General features: G+C 41.9%; 1 protein-coding gene, 1 long non-coding RNA gene and 2 other non-coding genes across 7 annotated transcripts; 1 reads left to right on the forward strand and 3 right to left on the reverse strand.

The window, feature by feature from the left end:
* Positions 1 to 3,100: 3,100 nt before the first annotated feature.
* LOC122232873 lies at positions 3,101 to 3,241 on the reverse strand. The gene has a single exon (XR_006210271.1). It is a non-coding gene; the product is annotated as a U4 spliceosomal RNA (small nuclear RNA).
* A 635-nt stretch (positions 3,242 to 3,876) lies between these two features.
* On the reverse strand, positions 3,877 to 4,017 carry LOC122232874. The gene has a single exon (XR_006210272.1). It is a non-coding gene; the product is annotated as a U4 spliceosomal RNA (small nuclear RNA).
* Positions 4,018 to 6,177: 2,160 nt separating this feature from the next.
* Positions 6,178 to 20,161, reverse strand: LOC122232525. 2 transcript variants are annotated; one of them, XR_006209853.1, is made up of 4 exons: positions 19,511 to 20,161; positions 7,697 to 7,838; positions 6,695 to 6,841; positions 6,178 to 6,311 (listed from the first exon to the last, which is right to left on the reverse strand). It is a non-coding gene; the product is annotated as an uncharacterized LOC122232525 (long non-coding RNA). The 2 variants fall into 2 exon arrangements; XR_006209854.1 differs by lacking the exon at positions 19,511 to 20,161 and adding an exon at positions 8,337 to 8,365.
* On the forward strand, positions 7,324 to 21,707 carry SIRT4 (sirtuin 4). 3 transcript variants are annotated; one of them, XM_007093547.3, is made up of 5 exons: positions 7,324 to 7,608; positions 15,538 to 16,051; positions 18,079 to 18,370; positions 18,493 to 18,705; positions 21,275 to 21,707. In XM_007093547.3, exons 2-4 carry the CDS (start codon positions 15,561 to 15,563, stop codon positions 18,643 to 18,645), a joined length of 936 nt encoding a protein of 311 aa, XP_007093609.1. In that variant the 5' UTR covers positions 7,324 to 7,608; positions 15,538 to 15,560; the 3' UTR covers positions 18,646 to 18,705; positions 21,275 to 21,707. The 3 variants fall into 3 exon arrangements, with proteins under 3 accessions (XP_007093609.1, XP_042817952.1, XP_015398121.1); XM_015542635.2 differs by having other exon boundaries at positions 7,599 to 7,608; positions 15,554 to 16,051; XM_042962018.1 differs by lacking the exon at positions 21,275 to 21,707 and having other exon boundaries at positions 18,510 to 18,649.
* The last annotated feature ends 611 nt before the right edge of the window (positions 21,708 to 22,318 follow it).

Consider the following 22,318-nt stretch of genomic DNA (forward strand, 5'->3'; position numbering starts at 1 on the left):
TCTCTTTCTGTCTCAAAAATAAATAAACATTAAAAAATAAATAAATAAACATTAAGTAAATTTCATATAGTAAATAAATAAATAAATAAATAAACATTAAAAAAATAAATAAACATTAAAAGTTTTTAAAAAGAAAGGAAATTTCAGCCTCTGGATAGCACACCTGGTTCCTCTTAAAGTTCTTGACATGGGGTCTCCAGGATGCCCCTTTGAGCAATTATCACTGACCTCTTCTTTCCATCAGGTTTGCTCAGCTCTGATACATTGGCTTATCTGAGGACTTTTCTTGAGTTCCTGGGACCATAGGTCATAAATGCAGGGTCTCCCCCAGTCCTAGGAAACCTATCCTGGGTTCTAGAGAAGGAGTGACATTAATTTATCTTATTCAGCCGGATTTGATGGTTGATCAGGAAGTAGTTGAGAAGAGTGGTCATGGAAAGCAAAGGGCTTTTAGTATCAAATGGTTCCTATGGCAAGTGTTCATTCCACAGACACCGGATTACTTTTACAGTAGAGAGAGAGCAGTTACTGCCTTAACCAGGTGCTTAAATTCAGCATCACTGAAAAATGGAAAGTACAGTACAAAGTTCACAGAGCCACCTTTGAAGTTCTCTTGAATCTAATCAAGCTGGGAAGTCTTGGTTACAGGAAATATAGGGTGACAAAGGAATATGTTAATCAACACCTTGGGACACAATCAGATGAAGTCAGAATGTGGGACTCCTGCAAGATACCTGTCTTGGATTCTTCCAAAAAATCAATGTCATGAAGGAAAGAAAAAAGGCAGGGGGGTTTGTCTAGATTTTTAAAGACTTCACATGGAAAATAAAGTGGGGGCACCTGGTTGGCTCAGTCAGGAGAGCATGTGACCCTTGATCTCAGGGTCATGTGTTCAAGACCCATGATGGGCATGGAACCTACTTTAAAAGAAAAAAAGAAAGAAAAGTAAAGTGATGCAGCCACTCTAGAAAGTAATCTGGCAATTTCTTTTTTTTTTTTTTTTTTAACGTTTTTATTTATTTTTGAGACAGAGAGAGACAGAGCATGAACGGGGAGAGGCAGAGAGAGAGGGAGACACAGAATCGGAAGCAGGCTCCAGGCTCTGAGCCGTCAGTCAGTACAGAGCCCGACGCGGGGCTCGAACCCACAGACCGCGAGATCGTGACCTGAGCTGAAGTCGGACGCTCAACCGACTGAGCCACCCAGGCGCCCCTAATCTGGCAATTTCTTACAAAATTAAACATGTAATTTCCCATATGGCCAAAGAATTAAAAATTTATGCTCACACAAAACTTGGTTTTTTCCTTAAAAAAAATTTTTTTAAGTTTATTTATTTTGAGAGAGAGAGAGAGAGAGAGAGAGAGAGAGAGAGAGATGGCACTTGAGCAAGGGAAAGGCAGAGAAAGAGAGAGAGAAAATCCCCGGCAGGCTCCACACTACCAGCACAGAGCCCAAGAGGGGGCTCGAGCCCACCAACCATGAGATCATGACCTGAGCTAAAATCTAGAGTCAGACACTTAACCAACTGAGCCACCCAGCCCCCCTTTTTTCCTTTTTCAGTAAGCTCTAGGCCCAACATGGCGCCTGAACTCCAAGACCAAGGGTCGCGTGCTTTACTGACTGAGCCAGCCAGGGACCCTTGTTCACACAAAACGTGTACAGGAATGTTCTTAGAAGCTTCATTGGTGATGGCAAAATACTGGAAACAAGTCACATGTCTTTCAAAGGGTGAATGGTTGAAATAAACCCGTACTTCCATAAACGGAATACTACTCAGCAAGAGAAATGAATGAGCTATTAATCCATACAACCTGGATGGACCTCAAGGACATTATGTTTGGTTAAAAAGTCACATGGTCCAAATGTCACATACCATACGATTCTATTTATATACAACTCTGGAAATTGCCAACTATAGCAACAGAAGGGAGTGGGAAGACACAGGGAGGTGGGGAGGGGAGTGATGAATGTGTTCACTCTCTGGATTGTAATGGTGTCTTCGGTGTACATGTCTCAATACTTATAAAATTGTGTGCTTTAGGGGCGCCTGGGTGACTCAGTCGGTTGAGTGTCCAACTTCAGCTCAGGTCATGATCTCGCGGTCTGTGAGTTCGAGCCCCGCATCCGACTCTGTGCGGACAGTTCAGAGCCTGGAGCCTGCTTCGGATTCTGTGTCTCCCTCTCTTTCTCTGCCCCTCCCCCGCTCATGCTCTGTCTCTCTCTCCCTCTGTCAAAAATAAATAAACATTAAAAAAATAATAACATTGTGTATTTAAAAATGTGTGGTTTATTGAATGTCAATTATAACTCAAAAGAGCTGTTTGTAAAAAAAAGAAAGAAAGAAAAAAGAAAAGAATGATGGCTCCACCACAGCTCCCTGCTTATTTTCTTCATAGCACTGAAATAATCTGTAATTTTCTAGCTCATCTGTTCGTTTACTTGTGGCCTGTCTCAAAACTGAACTCCCCGAAGCAGCGATTGGGTCTAATTTACCGCTGGGGCGGTTTTCCCCAAGGCTGCCCTGAAGCAATAGATACCTGTCCACCACACCTTAGCCCTTAATAACCAAATCCTTTTGCTTACAGACCGGAGGAGTGTTTCATGGGAGATGGCCTACGCACGTCCACCTGGATCTGCCAGGAGCAAGGGTGGGCCTCTTGAGGGCGTCTGTCCTGGGACACCTCTGGGCTCCCTAGGGAGAGAACAAGACTAGAGGTAGCCAATGTAGCAGAACCCAGTACAACACTAGAATTAAAGTGACTTGGTTTCCAGCACAGCTCTGCCTGGAACGTCACAATGGGGACTAAGTAAAAGTAGAGCATCTTTTTCCTCCGGGGCTTTTAAGAAGCACTTGGTCAAGATTCACTCCCTCCAACCCTGGGAAATCCGTACCTCTCAACGGGGTCAGATACCTAATTATAAAACACGTTACTTTACCATAATAAAAGATCCTCATACACATTTCACATTTTTGGGGAACCGAGTACTATATACGTGCTCATGCTCAGTTGGAAACAGTTAACATTCAGCACTGGAAAAAAATCAGCTCAGGTGACAGCCACTTGTTCCACAAACTTTTTTTCGACACATAAGTATTCAGTCTCCGTAGAGACTGTCAAAAATTGCCAATGCCGACTATATTTCAAGTCGTCATGGCGGGGTATTGGGAAAAGTTTTCAATTAGCAATAATCGCGCCTCGGATAAACCTCATTGGCTACGATACTGCCACTGCGCAAAGCTGGAGATCGTAGCCACGCACCCTGCTCCCCCACAGATGACAACCACCTTTACAGTGAGGGTGGGCGACTCCAGGCGAATTCGTGTATAAGATGCGTTCTGCTTCCAGCAATTATATTTAAGACTGGTCTGCACCCGAGGCTTCTTGTTGTTGGATCGACTCGTGTCGAATATTCAGATTTTGTAAGTGACAGTGCATTCGCTGGGGATGCTGGGTAATCTTATGCAAATCGTCATGACATCACAGAGATGACCAGATTAAATGAATTTTGAGTTAAAAACCGTGAAAAAAAGTGATCAGTGGAAAGACAGGAAAAGCCAGAGTGAACCGAAAAAGGACAAGTAGCTACGTACTGACTACGTGGGCAAGGGTCACAGCAAGTATTCGTGCAATGTCGGACGTCCGCCTGGCAAAAAGCAATAGAGAGAATACAACACCAACAGCTGAGAGAACTAAGATACAACCAAAAGAAGGTAACTAACCGCGAACTGCATTCCTGCCTCCAAAACAAAGACGGGAAAAAACAACTTCCAAAAAACAGAAAACTAGAGATCACTTGTCATTTCCACCCCCTAAAGCAGCCCAAAGCAAAACAAAACAAAACAAAACACCTTTTCTTTTAAACTGAAATATTCAGTCTCCGTAGAGACTGTCAAAAATTGCCAATGCCGACTATATTTCAAGTCGTCACGGCGGGGTATTGGGAAAAGTTTTCAATTAGCAATAATCGCGCCTCGGATAAACCTCATTGGCTACGATACTGCCACTGCGCAAAGCTACCAAGCAACGCCCCCTACTCATCATCCCCAATAGGCAAGCTTCCCATTACAGAAAAGTGATTTTTGAGTCGTACTGGAAAATGATGACTTGTTCTTTGTTTAAAAATTATACAACCATATGAAGATCTCTTGAAAATGCCTGAGCTGTTTCTAAGGATTTCGTTTCTTGATTTCACTTAACTAAGCTTTGATGGAGCCTGAAGCAAAGCATTATGGGAGAGAAATATGCTAATAACTTAATTCATAGAATGAATTGCGGCAGATGAAAATGGGCTGTATCAGCATGCTGTTCACTTGGCTCCCGATTCACAGCGTAACTGTCTTCTCCAAAATAGTGTTTTTAAAAAAATTGTGGTAAACTATACGTAATATAAAATGTACCATTCCAACCATTTTTAAGTGTACAGTTCAGTGGCATTATGTACATTGTTTGCAACCATTATCACCATACCTCTCCAGAACTTTTTCATCATCCCAAACCGAAATTCTGTACCCATTAAACACTAACTCCCTTTCCTATTTCTCCCTCTCCCAACCCCTAGAAACTTGTATTCTACTTTCTGTCGCTGAATTTGACTCCAGTAGGTACCTCATATAAGCGAAATCACACTATTTAACTTTTGGCGTCTGACTTTTTTTTTGTTTTAAGTTTATTTATTTATTTAAGTAATAATACTTAATACCCCACTCATGGCGCGGGTCTCAGGACCCCGAGATCAAGAGTTGTATGCTCTTCCGAATGAGCCAGCCAGGCGCCTGTCTGGCTTATTTCATAATGTTTTAAGGTCTATCCATGTTGTAGTATATATATCAGAATTTCATTCCTCTTTATGGCTGATATTCTATTGTGTGGAATTTAATTATCCATCCATTATTCTATGAATCTGCTTCGTTTCCATCTTTGGCTTTCGTGAGCAATCTTTCTACAAACAGTGGCATACAAATATCCATCTGAATCCTTGTTTTCAATTCGTTTCTGTACATAGTTGGAAGGGGAATTTCTGGGTCATATGGTAATTCTTTCTTTCTTTTTTTTTAAGAATTCTTTTTTAATCCCAAAGGGTTTTCTGTTGGACACCTTAATTCAGAGGAGATAAGCTGGAAAAGGCTATTTTCATAGAAATGTTCACAGTTCACGAAGTTTGAAGTAACTTTCGCTCCCACTGCCTGTTTTTCCCTTGACAAATGGAAAGCTGTCAGAAACCTATATTCAGACTTCTTTCATCCCTGAACTATATTCTCCAAAATACTTTTGGTTTTTGCTACTCATTAAGATGTAAATAGTCTCTAAGAAAATTACATTTCCCCCAACATTTTATTTATTTTTTTATTTTTTATTAAAAAAAAATTTTTTTTTAACATTTATTTTATTTTTGAGACAGAGAGAGACAGAGCATGAACGGGGGAGGGTCAGAGAGAGAGGGAGACACAGAATCTGAGACAGGCTCCAGGCTCTGAGCAGTCAGCACAGAGCCCGACGCGGGGCTCAAACTCACATACCGAGAGATCGTGACCTGAGCCGAAGTCGGACGCTTAACCAACTGAGCCACCCAGGCGCCTCTCCCCCAACATTTTATTATAAAATATTTCAAACATGAGGGGCACTTAGCTGGTTCGGTCTGTGGAACATGTGACTCTTAATCTGGGGGTTGTAAATTCCAGCCCCAGGTTGGGTGTAGAGATTACTTATTTTGGGGAAAGAGAGAAAGTGTGTGTGTGCACTTGCACAAGCAGGGGGAGGGACAGAGAGAGAGGAGAGAGAATCCCAAGCAGGCTCTGTGCTGAAGCCAACTTGATCTCACAGTTTGGTTCCATGAGATCATGACCTGAACCGAAATCAAGAGTCAGAGGCTTAACTGACTGAACCACCTAGGTGGCCCTAGGGTGACTTAAAATCTAGAGATTATTTAAAATCTTAAAAAAAAAATTCAAACATGAAACGTTCAAAGAAAGTATTCCTCAGTGATCATTCATATAATCATCATCTAGGTGAGAAAATGACATCTTTAAAAGACCTATTTGATGCTGATGTGTAGCTTTTTTTTCCCCCCACAGCCATAACTGCCAGGGTAGGAAAAATTATCAAGAAAAAAAAAAAGACTAGTAACTTGATTAATTTTATATTATTTTACTTTGATCCAATCAAGGACGTAGTCATGAATTCCTGGTATGGTGACACTGTGTGTTTTACCAGCTGTCTTGGATGACTTCATCCTCCACGGATGACTTTCCAGCACTAAGAAAAATTGAAAAGTCAGCTAACTTCTCCCAGGAACATGAGATTCTGGGGGGCCTAAAAGCACAATAGTTCTGTATTAGTCAGTCTCTCAATTAACGATGTTCATTCTACTTGGCGAACTGAAAAAAACAACATGAGTTTGAAATTTTTCTTAATAAACTTGGGGTGGGGGGAGAAAATGTCAGTGTTTTGGCATTTTAATAGGTTTTGATCCAATACCCATATGTGCAGGAAATATTCCTGATTGCAATTTTTTTTGACTTAGTAAAAATTTCCAGTCTACATTTTGGTCCTTTCCTTCAGCCAATGTGGTCAGGTTAACTAAGGCACAAAAAACCTGTCATGTCAGGTGATTGTCCCAGCAGTGTGACCTATCTGAGTTGTTGTGTAGGTATTGCTCCCAAACTCCTAAACTGGGTGACTTTACAGATATTTACCTCCACACATTCAGTGAGAGGATCAGGAGACAAACTCTGACTCCAGCTTCCACAATACACTTCTGGGCTTCAGTTTATCTTAAAACAGGGGAAGTAGCTCCTTAGGTGGTCTTCAAAGTTCCAGTAAGCTGCCCTTTGATTGATGTTCTAAAACACAAATTGATTGATGTCTTATTTAGGTGATGCTACAGAACAGTGGTTCTCATTATTACAAACATTAGAAACAACTGGGAAGTTTGTAAACCGTCTTGATGCCCAGGCATCTCCCCAGACCAATTAAATCAGAATCTCTGGGAGTGAGACCTGGGCACTGTGTTGGTTAATGTAATAAAACCACAAAAGAGAATAAAGAAAATTGGAGAAGCCAAGTGAGTAAACACATTATTCCTTGTATATTATCTGTGGCTTTAGTTTTTCATATAAACTGCAAAAACATGAATTTTTCAGATATTAATGTATTTCTTCACACCCCACTACAAGGTGGGAAATTGATTTCCTCACAGTGAGTGCAAAGGATCATAATCACTGAAGTTCAGTATGAGTCTAATCTAGATACATTATTAAAGCTTCTATCTTAACAATGAATTCGTAACTTAGTACTGTTTAGATATACTATTTTGCACTGAGCACACTCGTCTTCAAACTCTAACAACTTCTCTCAAAGGGACACTAACATGTTGGCTTAGGAGACAGCGGGCACATTTCGCTCCTGTGAATGTTCAACACCTCTGACCAGGAAAGGCAGATGGGGGCGCTACTACACAATCTGGATCCCTCATCTGTGACACCCAGAGGATTGTGGGACTTGTAGTTTTCCTGGCATCATTTCTGCCTCCTGGACTGCATTTCCCAAAATGCAAAAGGAGCCAGCTCGTCGCGTCGTCAGACGTAAAGTGTTCTTTAAGGTGTGGAAGGTAAGTGTTCTGTGGGGGTTGCAGGTTTCTAGACGTTGTGAATTTGTTGTGAGGGATTCTATATAAACTTTTTGCCCTTTAGTAGTACCTGGCGGAGAGCAGCTGTTCCAGTATAGCGGGTTTTCAGCGATTTTCCCGAGCCCTTTGGTCTCAGGAATCCAGACTGTATTTGTTCAGCGGTTCAAGCGTTGCTGTGGATTTCTAGAGAAATCGGGGTCCTGAAACTAGATCTGGAAAGCCAGGCATAAAATAATGTTTACATATGGGGTGCGTGTCACTAGAGAATTTCTGCATTATGTTAAATAACACGTCAAAGCTTTGTTAGAATGTCGTGTTTGCAATTGAGGGTAGACTAAAAGAATATGGGGAAAGTAGAATAAAAGATGTGCATGTGCTTAGTTACAGTAATAAAGCCAAAAGCCATAAAAATCAAAAGTCAGAAAAGTCTGAACAGCAACTGCATCAACACTTGGCATACTGGAATTCAAATATGCTTCTTAGCTTATGAAGAAATATTTCTGATTTATAAAATAGGAAGTAGGTTTATGGAACACACGGTTTCCCAAGGGATGGTAGTAACTAAAATTGTAAGTGTATTCCTCTGAGGGAGACGTCTTTAGATGTAGACATAGATGGAATAACAATTCCCTATTAAAAGATTTAAAAGAGGGGCGCCTGGGTGGCTCAGTCGGTTGAGCGACCGACTTTGGCTCAGGTCATGATCTCACGGTTTGTGAGTTCGAGTCCCGCGTCGGGCTCTGTGCTGACAGCTCAGAGCCTGGATGCTGCTTCTGATTCTGTGTCTCCCTCTCTCTCTGCCCTTCCCCCACGCATGCTCTGTCTCTCTCTGTCTCAGAAATAAATAAACATAAAAAAAAAGATTTAAAAGATATCGGGAGTAAGCTATTATTCTTTTGAAGTTTATAAGAAGTTTATTTCTGACCAGCCAGGTTTTATTGGGACAGACAGAATAGGTCTTATGTTATGCTAGAGTCCTGCTTTACCAATTTTTATTTTACACTCCCTTTTTAAAATCCACATTTTTTTAGAGTCCCTTCCACCATTTTTTAAATAAACCAAAATGTACAGTTTTTCTTGAATGCAAAAAGTCTTGGAAGATTCACCAACCATTTTAAGTTAATTTCCATCTGATGGCCAAGCATAGTAGACCTCTGGTTGTAGGTTCTTAAGAGGTCAAGAAGACAAGATTGGCTTGGGTTGTTATGCAATAGTCCATTGTGGCGACAAGATTTTATTTTGTGGAAGGTATTAGAAATTCTTGACCAAAACAAATTTTTAAAAAGATATAAAAAGGGAGCCTTGTTGTTTCAGGTCGGACTTCATGGGACTCAGGGGAGGTGGGCCGGAATCAGTTTTTCCTGGTGAAGGCCAATTGTTAGACATTTAGGAACTTGCTAGCCAGTTGTTAAACCATTGGTAGCCTGAAACTGGCCATGATGGGATTATTTTCTCATATCTTTTTGTGGGGATAGTGGGGGAGAAGGTAGTACACCCCTGGCAAGGGTCAGTTTACTCTATAAGCCTGGAGCCCCAGTGTTCAGTACATTCTTGAGTTCTCACATCCTGAGCTAACTCACACCCTCCCAAATTCTGCAAAAGATTGATTTGGATTACAAAGTAAGGTTATAAATACACTCTAGGTGTGTGTTGGGGGGTGGGGGAGGGGGCGGGGAGGAGGCTGCACCTTTCCAGGGAAAGATATTCTTGTTTACTTGGGGGGCCCATCCTTTAAGATACTGAAGTCACTGATTAATTCATTATTTGTAGGTTGTTCAGATAAGCATGCAATCTGCCACCAGAAGTAGTATGGTCTGGATGGAGAGTCTTCTTAGATTATGCAAAAACCTGTACTCCTCTCTGATACATTTTCTTAAACCTAGATTTTGTCTTCAAGAGGACAGTATTATGTGCAATGCCAACAAATTCCTACTCCCCAGTCATTTCTCAATATCATGCTGTTGGCTCTCATCACCCATCCCATAAATATTTCAGTGTACAACTTTGCTGATTATCAGATACCTTTTGGGTTGTCAGCTTATAGGTATAAATTGGATGAGTTTTGAAATCTCATCAGTAACCTCCCAAATCCCATTTAGGGTGGACTATTTGGGGGAAATGACAGTGCTACCCAAGCTTTTCTTTATTTGCAATTCCTTCCTTACAGTTAGTCCATATATTTTTAGGCTAAGTTTAGTTCTTGTTTATCTCTGTATTGTTGATAATCATGTACCCTTGCTTTTATTTTTGTTTAGATCCAGGGCAACATGAGGGAGGCATACTTTTAAGTTACCTATCCTAGTTCACTTTGTACATTTAATTTCAAATATGTTTTCTTCAAATACTATATGACTGCTGATAGGGTCCAGATATTAGAGTTTTATCTACCTTTAAGGTGAAACATTCCACATTTTAGCTTCTCTTCAAAGTACTCCATTCTTTTTTTCCCCTCGCTTTTCAGATCATATCTCTTACACATTTAAAGTATTCAAAAGATATAAGCATTGTTACTTTATCTCATAGCTTTTGGCATTTCAGCACTACCACTATCCTAGGCACACTAGGACATCTATTTTTGAGAGAGAGAGAGAGAGAGAGAGCACAAGCAGGGGAGGGGCAGAAAGAGAGAGGGAGACACAGAATCCGAAGCAGGCTCCAGGCTCCGAGCTGTTAGCACAGAGCCCGACATGGGGCTTGAACTCATGATCCATGAGAGCATGACCTGAGCCCAAGTCAGACGCTTAACCAACTGAGCCACCCAGGCACTTCTGTTGTTTCTTTTTTAAAGTTTATTTATTTATTCGGAGAGAGAGAGAGGGAGAGAGAGCAAGTGGGGAAGGGGCAGAGAGAGACGGGGAGAGAGAAAATCACAAGCAGGCTCAGCACCACCAATGCATCCTGAGTCAGGGCTTGAACTCACGAACCGTGAGATTGTGACCTGAGCCAAAGTTGGACACTTAACCGACTGAGCCACTCAGGTGCCCTATATAAAAATTTTTTTTATTGTGGAGATAGAATAATATAACGAACCCCATTCACAGACATATCACCCAGCTTCAAAAATAAACAACTCTTGGCTAATCTTGTTTCATTTATACAGTATATTTCTATCTACTCTGCCCCCTCTATATTATTTTGAAATAAATCCTCCCAGACATATCATCTCACCCAAATATTTCAGTCTGTAACTTCTATAGGATGAAGACTTTTAAAAAAATCACAATACCATTTGTCATACATAAAACACTTCTTTAAATATGTATTTTTTAAATTTCCTAAAGCAATCTCTAAGACCACCATGGTGCTTGAACTCACAACCTTGATATCAAGAGTTGCATGCTCTACTGACTGAGCCAACCAGAAGCCCCCATACGTAAAAAACAATAATTTCTTTTTTTTATTAAAAAAAAATTTTTTTTAATGTTTATTTCTGAGACAGAGACAGAGCACGAGTGGGGGAGGGGCAGAGAGAGAGAGGGAAACACAGAATCCAAAGCAGGCTCCAGGCTCCGAGCTGTCAGCACAGAACCTGACGCGGGGCTCGAACTCACAAACCATGAGATCATGACCTGAGCTGAAGTCGGTCACTCAACCAACTGAGCCACCCAGGCGCCCCCAAAACAATAATTTCTTAATATCAAACATACAGTTAATGTTCAATTTTCCAATTATTAGTGTTGTAAAGTTCCAGATAAGGCCCACAGATTACATTTGGTTGGTATGTCTTTAAAGCTCTTTAATCTATCATTCCCCCTTCAGATCTACTTCTATCTCTTGCAGTTTATTTGTTGAAGAAGCTGATTTTTCTGTCCTGTAGAGTTTCCCATGGCCTAAACTTCATGGATGGACCGATGATATCATCTAACATTGCTTTGGCCTCTGTATTTCCTATAAATTGTTAAACTCTAGAGACTTGATCACTGTCGAGTTCAATTTTTTTTTTCTCCCAAGACCACATCTTGAGGCGTGGTGTGCTCCTCCATGAAGAGTCTAGTCTGGTATTCTCTCTTTTCCTAATGTTGAAATTGGAGGAAGTTGTTGATGTTTGATGCCTATATGCTGCCTTTGCTTTTCGGCTATAAATGAGATAATCACCTCACACCTGACAGAATGGCTAAAATTAAAGACAAGAAATAAGTAGTGTGGGTGAGGATGTGGAGAAAAAGGAACCTTGTGCACTATTTGTGGGGATGCAAGCTAGTGCAGCCACTGTGGAAAATAGTACAGAGTTTCCTCACAAAATTAAAAATATAATTACTCCATGATCCAGTAATTCTACTACTGCATATTTACCCAAGGAAAACAAAAACACTAATTTGGAAAGATATATGCACCTCTATGTTTATTAAAGCATTATTTATAATAGCCAAGATATGGAAGCAACCCAAGTGTCCATCTATAGATTAATGGATAAAGATGTCAGCACACACACACACTCATGCACACACACACTCACTCCACACAGGAGTATTACTCAGCCTTAAGAAGGATATCTTGGGGCGCCTGGGTGGCTCAGTTGGCTAAGCATCTGACTTCGGCTCAGGTCATGATCTCACAGTTGGTGAGTTCAAGCCCCGCGTCGGACTCTCTGCTGACAGCTCAGAGCCTGGAGCCTGCTTCAGATTCTGTCTCCCTTTCTCTCTGCTCCTCTCCTGCTCATGCTCTGTCTCTATCAAAAGTAAATAAACATTAAAAAAATTATTAAAAAAAGAAGGATATCTTGCTATTTGCAACAACATGGATGGATGTAGAGGATATAATGCTAAGTGAAATAAGTCGGACAAATACCACATGATTTCACTCGTGGAATTTAAGGAAAAAAAAAACACAAATGAACAAAGAAAAAAGAGATAAGCAAAAAACCAGACTCTATTAAAAACATTTTTAGTTTATTTTGAGAGAGAGCACATGTGAGTGCATGAGTGAGTCGGGGAAGGAGCAGAGAGAGTGAAAGGGAGAGAGAGAGAATCCCAAGCAGGCTCCTCACTGCTAGTGCAGAGCCCAACAAGGGGCTTGAACCCACAAACCGTGAGACCATGACCTGATTGAAATCAAGAGTTGGACACTTAACCCACTGAGCCACCCAGGTGCCCCGAAACCCGTTTTTTTTAAAAAAATGTCTGTTTATTTTTGACAGAGAGAGAATGTGAACATGTGTCGGGGAGGGACAGAGAGAGAGCAACAGAGGCTCCCAAGCAGATTCTGCATGGAGAGTCCAATGCAGGGCTAGAACTCATGAACTGCAAGATCATGACCTGAGCTGAAGGCAGACACTTAACTGACTGAAGCCACCCGGGCACCCCAAAAACAGACTCTTAAATATAGAGAAAAACTGGTGGTTGCCATAGGCGAAGTGGGTGAGGGGATGGGTGAAATAGGTGAAGGGGATTAAGCATGTACTTCTAGTAATGAGCAATGACTACTTTATAGAATTGTTGAATCATTATATTGTACACCTGCAACTAATATAATACTATATGTTAATTATCCTTGAATTTTAAAAAAGCCTAAGGGAAAGACTAAAAAAAATAATAAATAAAGTTCTGATGCATCTTCTAGTCCCTGGCAACTACTAATTTACTTTCTGTCTCTATATATTTGTGTATTTTAGAAATTTAATATAAGTGGAATCATATAGTATTTGTCCTTTTGTGACTGACTTCTTACACTTAGCATAATGTTTTTGATGTTTATCCATATTATAGCATATATCAGAACTTTATGCTTATAGGTAAATTTCCTTATATGGATAGACCCCATTTTGTTTATCCATTCATCAGTTGATGGCTGCCTTACTTTTGTTTTTGTTTTGGGGGTCTTTTTTTTTTTTTAATTTAAATTTTAGTTAACATGAAGTGCAATATTGGTTTCAGGAGAATTCAGTGATTCATCAGTTACATACAACACGCAGTGCTCATCACAAGTGTCCTCCTTAATACCCATTACCCATCTAGCCCATTTCCCACCCACCTCCCTCCATCAATCCATAGTTTGTTTTCTATCATTAAGTGTCTCTTGTGGTTTGTTGGGGTGCCTGGGTAGCTCAGTCGGTTAAGCGTCTGACTTCAGCTCAGGTCATGATCTGGTAGTTCTTGAGTTCAAGCCCCGAGTCAGGCTTTGTGCTGACAGTTCAGAGCCTTAAGCCCATTTCAGATTCTGTGTCTCCCTCTCTCTCTCTCTGCCTCCCTCCCACTCATGCTGTCTCTCTCTCCTGCAAAAATAAATACTAAAAAAAATTTTTTTAGGGGCACCTGGGTGGCTCAGTCGGTTAAGCATCCAGTTTCGACTCAGGTCATGATCTTGTGGTCTGTGAGTTCAAGCCCCGCGTCGGGCTCTGTGCTGACAGCTCAGAGCCTGGAGCCTGTTTCAGATTCTGTGTCTCCCTCTCTCTCTGACCCTCCCCCATTCATGCTCTGTCTCTCTCTGTCTCAAAAATAAATAAACTTAAAAAAATTTTTTTTTTAATTTTTAATGTTTATTTATTTTTGAGACAGAGAGAGAGAGAAAGAGAGAGAGACAGTGTGGGAGTGGGGGAGGATCAGAGAGAGAGAAAGAGAGACAACAGAATCCAAAGCAGACTCCAGGCTCTGAGCTGTCAGCACAGAGCCCGATGCAGGGCTTGAACTTACAAGACTTGGTATCATGACCTGAGCCGAAGTCAGAGACCCAACTGACTGAGCCACCCAGGCACCCCTAAAAAAAAAATTTTTTTTTTAAGAGTCTCTTGTGGTTTGTTTCCCTCTCTTCTTTTTTTCCTCCCCCCTCCTTTAGGTTCATATGTTTTATTTCTTAAATTCCACAAATAAGTGAAATCATATGGTATTTTTTTCTGATTGACTTATTGTGCATAGCATAATACATTCTAGCTTCATCCACGTCATTGCAGATGGCAAGATTTCATTCTTTTTTAAAGTTTATTTATTTATTTGAGAGAGAGGGGGACATGCACAAGCATGGGAGGGAGGGAGAGAGAGAAAGAGACAGAGAATCCCAAGCAGGCTCTGCGCCAGCAGAGCTCAATCTCACAAACTGTGAGATCATGACCTGAGCTGAAATCAAGAGTCAGACACCTAACTACTGAGCCACCCAGGTGCCCCAAGATTTCATTCTTTTTGATGACTGAGTAATATTCCATTATGTATACATACCACATCTTTATCCATTCATCAGTTGATGGACATTTGGGCTCTCTCCATAGTTTGGCTACTGTTGATAATGCTGCTATAAACACTGGGGTGCACGTACCCCTTAAAATCTGTCTTTTTGTATCCTCTGGGTGAATACCTAATAGTGCAATTGCTGGATCATAGGGTAGTTCTGTTTTTAGTTTCAGCTACCTTAGTTTTATTTATATAGATATCATATACTATAAATATTATATCTATATATTTATATGTATTTTATATATTATATATAAAACATTTTTTTTAATATTTATTTTTGAGAGCAAGAGAGAGAGAGAGAGTGCAAGCAGGGGAGGGGCAGAGAGAGAGGGAGACACAGAATCCAAAGCAGACTCCAGGCTCCATGCTGTCGGCACACAGCCTGACGCGGGGCTCGAACCCACAAACTATGAGATCATGACCTGAGCCAAAGTAGGACACTTAACTGACTGAGCCCCCCAGGTGCCCCTACATATATAATATATATATATAATATATATATATTATATATATATTTTTTTTAATGTTTATTTTCGAGAGAGAGAGAATGCAAGCAGGGGAGGGGTGGGGTGGGGTGGGGGACAGAGGATCTGAAGTGGGCTCCGCACTGACAGCAGTGAGTCCATGTGGGGCTCGAACTCATTAACTGCGAGATTGTGACCTGAGCCGAAGTCAGACGCTCAACAGACTGAGCCACCCAGGTACCCTTTGGCGGCCTTAGTTTTTAAAATTTGTTTTCTCCCATCAGGTTTCTTTCTCTCTAGAACAAAGATGAATTGTAGGTGGACTCTCAGGGCAGCGAAAGGCCGCTGGATGGTGAACATCAGCCAGCAGTGCTCACATGGATCCATTGGGTTATTTGTGCCACCGAGTCCACCTCTAGACCCTGAGAAGATCAGAGAGTTACAGCGCTTCATCACCCTGTCCAAGAGACTCCTAGTGATGACTGGGGCAGGAATCTCCACTGAGTCGGGGATCCCAGACTACAGGTCAGAAAAGGTGGGACTCTATGCCCGCACTGACCGGAAACCCATCCAGCATGGGGATTTTCTACGGAGTGCTCCAGTCCGCCAGCGGTACTGGGCAAGAAACTTTGTCGGCTGGCCTCGGTTCTCCTCCCTGCAGCCTAACCCTGCACATTGGGCCTTGAGCAACTGGGAGAGACTCGGAAAGCTGTACTGGTTGGTGACCCAAAATGTGGATGCCTTGCACACTAAAGCAGGGAGTCAGCGCCTGACAGAACTCCATGGATGCATGCACAGGTGCAGGAAGGTCTAAATAGTGTGAATGCAGAAATGTGAGCTCCATGAGAGCAAGGACCTTGGCTGTCTTGACCACTTTGTCCTCATTAGATCTTGAGAAAAGGATTTGGGAGCAAGTTGTTTATTTTGGAGTTGATCCCAGCAAACTCATTGAGGGAGTGGGGAAATGAAACAGGGTAGGCAAGAAAAGTCAAGAAAAGAGCATGTTAATGAATGGGTTGCTGCTTTGGGGAGCTGGAACTCAATCCTTTGAGGGGCCCTCTGTCTGGAGCATACTTCAGAATTGTCTCACTGAAAGTTGAGGAAGCTTGGGCATTTATCTACCATGTCCCATCCTTTAACGGTTGAGGGTCTTTCTAGGGGAATTAACTCCCTAACACAGACTCTGCAACTCCTTGGCCAGTAAACCCCCTAAGCAAGAGAGATGCAAGAAGTTGCTTATAAGAGAACTGTGTACAAGTGGCTGTAGGGTGTCTTGAGGGGACTATGAGCAAAGCACCAACAGCATAGTCTATAAGCTGGTGGATCTCTGATGCCTGGACACATAGAACACAGTACATCCTGGCAAATAGAACCCAGTAAATATTGATGGAATGAACACATGTAGCCCTGGAACTAACCTGAAGCTAACTGGAGACCATTTCCTTATTATTAAGCCCCAGAGATCCTCCTGCCAATCATAAAATATTTATCGGGTGCCACAACGTGTGGTGTGCTATTGGTGGTGTGGAAGGGTCAAAACCAAAGAGCATAAAACATGCTCTACTTTATATGTGAGAACTTTGTAATCTCCTGGGGGTGGGGGGGGATCCAAAAATAACATGTTTAACAACAGACAATTCCATATGTGATTGTTAAATTATGTGGTCCGTGATAGACCTGCTTTAGAGGTTCAGAGAAACAGATTTAGTAAAGCTTCGAGTAATCGGTCAAGCTTTTATGGGAAAGGTGGGGCTTGAGTCTGGCTCAGGTCTGACTGAACAAAAGAGGGGAGAGGGCTTTCTAAATGAAGAGGATTTGTAGAGCCCAGAGGAGTCTGGCCTGGCCTCTGTGGAGACTACTGTGAAATCAGATTGTCTGGAAAGGCTAGACCCAAATCATGGGTGCATCTGAAAATAGTACAGTGCAATTTGGGTCTTTTGTGAGAGACCAAAAGGGACTATTAGTGGTTTCTGAGCAAGAAAGCAATGTGATAAAAATAGCATTTGAGGAAAGCCACACAGGATTAGAGAGTGTGGCTCAGGGAGGTCAGCCTGAAGGACCCAGATCAAGGTGGTATCAGGGGAATTTGAGAGCTAATGATGGCCCTGGCCCCATTAAACTTTTCTTTTCCTGATGAAAGTTCCAAATCTTCCCAATAAGAAAGTAGTATAATGAACTCCCATGTACCATCACTCAGATACAAAAATTATATCATGTCTACTTTACCTCCCCCCGCCCCCCGGCTGGTCTCTTAAAATAACTGCTATTTATTGAGTGGCTCCTGTCTATAGGCAGGAGCCTATAGACTCCTAGGTGGAGTCTAGGTGGTGGCCATAGCACAGTGGTCAAAGGATTCAAAGTTCTTGCCCTCACACGAACTCATGATTAAGGAAGTGAGGAGAGAAGCGAGTCACTGGGTTAGGACACCGAGGGGAAGAGTGTTTTAGAGGGACGGTGGTGATGGACAGCAACAATCACCCTGGAGGAGGAGAGGGAGGGAGGAAAAGCACCGGTCTGGGCACTAAGGAAGTCATTTGGTAAAGCATTTGCAGTTGCACTAAGGATAAAAATGAGCCAACAGGTTAAGCAGGCCGTGTAAGTAAGGAAAGCAGAGGTACACTGCTTGTTCTAGAGTTGGCAGTAGGAGGAAGGTAAGGAATGGTGGTAGTTAACATGAGAAGGTATTCCTACCTTGGGGGAAAGACTGGGTGCTAGAAACAGTGAACAGTGTTGGAGGAGCTACAACTGGTTGGGGATGAGATGTTTTTGGCAGCTTCATGCCTTCTCGGGACCAGTTGTTCAGTCAGCCTCTTCTTTGGTTTCAGGGTCCTTTGCTTGAACTGTGGTGAACAGATTCCCCGGGGGGTGTTACAAGAGCGTTTTGAAGCTCTGAACCCCACCTGGAGTGCCGAGGCCCATGGCCTGGCTCCTGACGGCGACGTCTTTCTCACAGAGGAGCAGGTACGGAGCTTTCGGGTCCCGTCCTGCCGATGTGGAGGCCCCCTGAAACCAGATGTCGTTTTCTTCGGGGACACAGTGAACCCTGACAAGGTTGACTTTGTGCACAGGCGTGTAAAAGAAGCTGACTCCCTCTTGGTAGTGGGATCATCCTTACAGGTATCTGACTTGGTCAGGGTGGGAATGGCCCCTTTTGCGGGCTGGAGAGCCCTGGAGAGGCTCCCTGTTAGGTTTACGTCTAACTGCATTGAGAGTTCTTACCTGTGTCTTTTCCTTGTAAGGTTTACTCTGGTTACAGGTTCATCCTCACTGCCCGAGAGAAGAAGCTCCCAATTGCAATACTTAACATTGGGCCCACACGGTCAGATGACTTGGCGTGTCTGAAACTGGATTCTCGCTGCGGAGAACTGCTGCCTCTAATAGACCCCTGCTGACCACAGTCTGATGCTCCTGAGTCAGAAACTGGGACTTTCACTTGAATCCTGCTATTAAAGGTAAATGCTTTCCTAGATACTGATTCCAGTTCCCATTCAACCAAGAGCACTGACAAAATAGGCAGCTTGGGGCGCCTGGGTGGCTCAGTCGGTTGAGCGTCCGACTTTGGCTCAGGTCATGATCTCGCGATCTGTGGGTTCAAGCCTCGCATCGGGCTCTGGGCTGACAGCTCAGAGCCTGGAGCCTGCTTCGGATTCTGTGTCTCCTTCTCTCTCTGCCCCTCTCCCACTTGTGCTCTGTCTCCCTCTGTCTCTCAAAAATAAATAAATGTAAAAAAATAAAAATAAAAATAAATAGGTGTCTTAATGTATGGCCACTAGTAATTAAAACTAATTCTTTAATGTGCATTAAGCTACAGTGTTTGAAAGATATTTCTTTTCCAGCTCTATGCACACAGCTATTTAGAAGGTTTCAAAATCCACCACTGCTTTTTTTCCTGTTTTTAAATAACAGCTTTTCACACTTTCAGAGTATACAATTAAGCTTTTAGTACACTCACAAAGTTATACATGACTCACAGCTGTCTTAATTCCAGAATATTTTCATCATCCCAGGAAGAAACCTTGTACCCATCAGCAGTCACTCCACCCTCCCCAGCCCCTCCGCTTCTCCCTACCCTGGCAATAGCTAGTCTGTTTCTGCTTATGCTAGACATTTCACAGAAGATGTGGCCTCTTGTGTCTGGCTTCTCCACGTGGCGTAATAGTTTCAAGGTTCGTCCATATTGTAGCATGTATTGGTACTTTTATATCTATTTTAATCTATGGATACAACCACTTAAAAAAATAAAAAGCTTTGGGGCACCTGGATGGCATAGTCGGTTGAACAGCTGACTCTTGACTTTGGCTCAGGTCATATCCCAGGGTCATAGCATCGAGCCTCAGGTCGGGCTCTGCGCTGAGCTTGCTTGGGATTCTTTCTCTCTCTGCCCCTCTCCCTCGCTCACACTCTCTCTCTAAAAAAAATAAGTAAGTAAAATAAAAAGCTTTATTGAGATAGTTCACAAACCACACAGTTTATTCATGTAATATGTACAATTCAGTAGTTTTTAGCATATTCTAAGGGAAGTACAACCACTTTTTAAAAAAGCGACCTTAATTTTTAGTTTTAGGTTCACAGCAAAACTGAGCAGTAAATACAAAGGGTTCCAATATGCCCCTTGTCCCTATACACTCACACAGTATTAACATTTGATTCACCTACTGAAGGACAACTTGGTTGTTTCCAAGTTTTGGGCAATTATGAATAAAGTCGCTGTAAATACTAAGGAGGAAGACTGCTGGATCATATGATAAAAGTTTGTGTAGTTTTGTATGCAATTGCCAAACTGCCTTCCAAAGTGGCTGTCCCATTTTGCATTCCCGCCAACGAATGAGAGTTCCTGTACAACCACCTATTAAAAATCATTTTGGGGGCGCTTGGGTGGCTCAGTCGGTTGAGCATCTGACTCTTGGTTTCAGCTCAGGTCATGATCTCACAGTTTGTGCGTTTGAACCCCACGTCGGGCTCTTTGCTGACACCATGGACCCTGCTTGGGATTTACTGTCTCCCTCTCTCTCTGCCTCTCTCTCTCTCAAAGTAAATAAATAAACTTAAAAAAAAAAAAAAAAAAACATTTTCATTGAAGTATACTATACAGAGTAGTGCATGTGTTATAAGTGGACAGTTTGATGAAGACATAAAGCATCTAGATCAAGGAACAGAATATTACTAGCACCAAGGAAGTCCCCTTAGTACAGACACTTAATTTTTTTTTTTCTTTAATGTTTATTTTTGAGAGTGTGTGAGTGGGAGAAGAGCAGAGAGAGAGAGGGAGACAAGGAATCCAAAATAGGCTCCAGGCTCCAAACTGTCAGCACAAAGCCCAACACAGGGCTCGAACCCACGAGCCATGAGATCATGATCTGAGCCAAAGTTGGATGCTCAACCAACTGAGCCACCCAGGAGCCCCTAGACACTTTTTAAAATTTTTTTTTTAATTTTTTAAATTTACACCCAAGTTAGCATATAGTGGAACAATGATTTCAGGAGTAGATTCCTTAATGCCCCTTAGCTGTTTAGCCCATCCCCCCTCCCACAATCCCTCTAGTAACCCTGTTTGTTCTCCGTATTTAAGAGTCTCTTGTGTTTTGTCCCCCTCCCTGTTTTTATATTATTTTTTGCTTCCCTTTCCTTGTGTTCATCTGTTCTTTGTCTTAAAGTCCTCATATGAGCAAAGTCATATGATATCTGCCTAGACACTTTTTAATATACTTTTTAGCTAGCTTGTTACTAGAATAATATATATTATAGAATGTTTAGGTGATAACAGATAAGTAAAAAGAATATAATGCAAATTACCTATTATTCCACCACCTAGATAACCAAAGTTTAACATTCTGGTATAACTAAGTCTGTTTTTATGAAAGTCAAATCAAGCTGTGCATGTTTTCACTTAACAAGATATAGTGGCCCTCTTTACATATCCTAAATGCTGTGGTTTCTTGAATGGTAGGCTGATGTTCACAAATCATTTTCCCCCACCCACTCTCGGCTTATTCGGCATTAACTTGTTTCATTTCTTTCCAGATCCTTGAGGATTCCTCCCTCCTTCCTCCAACTAACTGCTCGCTGAGTGCAGCCTGTAGAGGGCAGCAAACCAGCATCTTTCTCCCAGCCTGCCTATGAACTGGGCAAGTTTCAGTCAGGCTGATGAAATTTGCCCCTGAAGAAAGACTTTTTCAAAGCAGCAGCTTCTATTGATAGGTAAACTGTTTTCGATTCCTTTTTATCTCACCAGGCAGAAGAAACGGCCTGGGGAAATACTTAGGCCAGAATGGTCTCTGGAGCACTAAGCAGGAATCTCACTAATGTGGGGCTTGAGGGGAGAAGGACTTAATTTAGAATTCCAAATGGTTAAATGTCTTTAACTGAAACATTCTGGTATATTTTTCTAAAAGATGAGCAATGGTATGAATGAATTTTTTATTAACTAAGGAATAAAGAAATCATTTGCACACCAGGTATGTGGGCTGTATGTTTATATTCTTTTTTTATTTTTTAAATTATTTTTTTAACATTTTTATTTATTTTTGAGAGACAGAGTAAGAATGAGCACGAGCAGGGGAGGGGCAGAGAGAGAGAGGGAGACACAGAATCCAAAGCAGGTTCCAAGCTCTGAGCTGTCAGCACAGAGCCCAATGCGGGGCTTGAATCCATGAACTGTGAGATCATGACCTGAGCCAAAGTCTGACACAACCAACTGAGCCACTCAGGCGCCCCTATATTCTTTTTTTTAATCAGCTAAAAGAGAATGAGGCTTTATGACATGGTTCTTTAAAGATTTCTGCTGGATTTCAGCTGCCAGATGAGACACTTGCCTCAAACCTGATGTGTAGAGAGGAAACTGAATTCCCAAGTGGGCTCTTAAGCTGATTTGTTTCTGCTGAGCAAGGCAGTAAGCCTTGTTTGATTATTGTGTTAGCCCAAAAGAATCATTGTACCAGGCTAAAGCTTTCAGCACAATCTCATCAAAAGTGAGGCGGATGAAAGAATCACAGCCTATTCTGGATAGTCTTTTGTCTAAAATTAGGGCAAGCAATACATGGTCATCCTGCACCTACCTAGGAAGTA

The sequence above is a fragment of the Panthera tigris genome, chromosome D3 (assembly GCF_018350195.1).
Source record: "Panthera tigris isolate Pti1 chromosome D3, P.tigris_Pti1_mat1.1, whole genome shotgun sequence".
Lineage (NCBI taxonomy): Eukaryota > Metazoa > Chordata > Mammalia > Carnivora > Felidae > Panthera > Panthera tigris.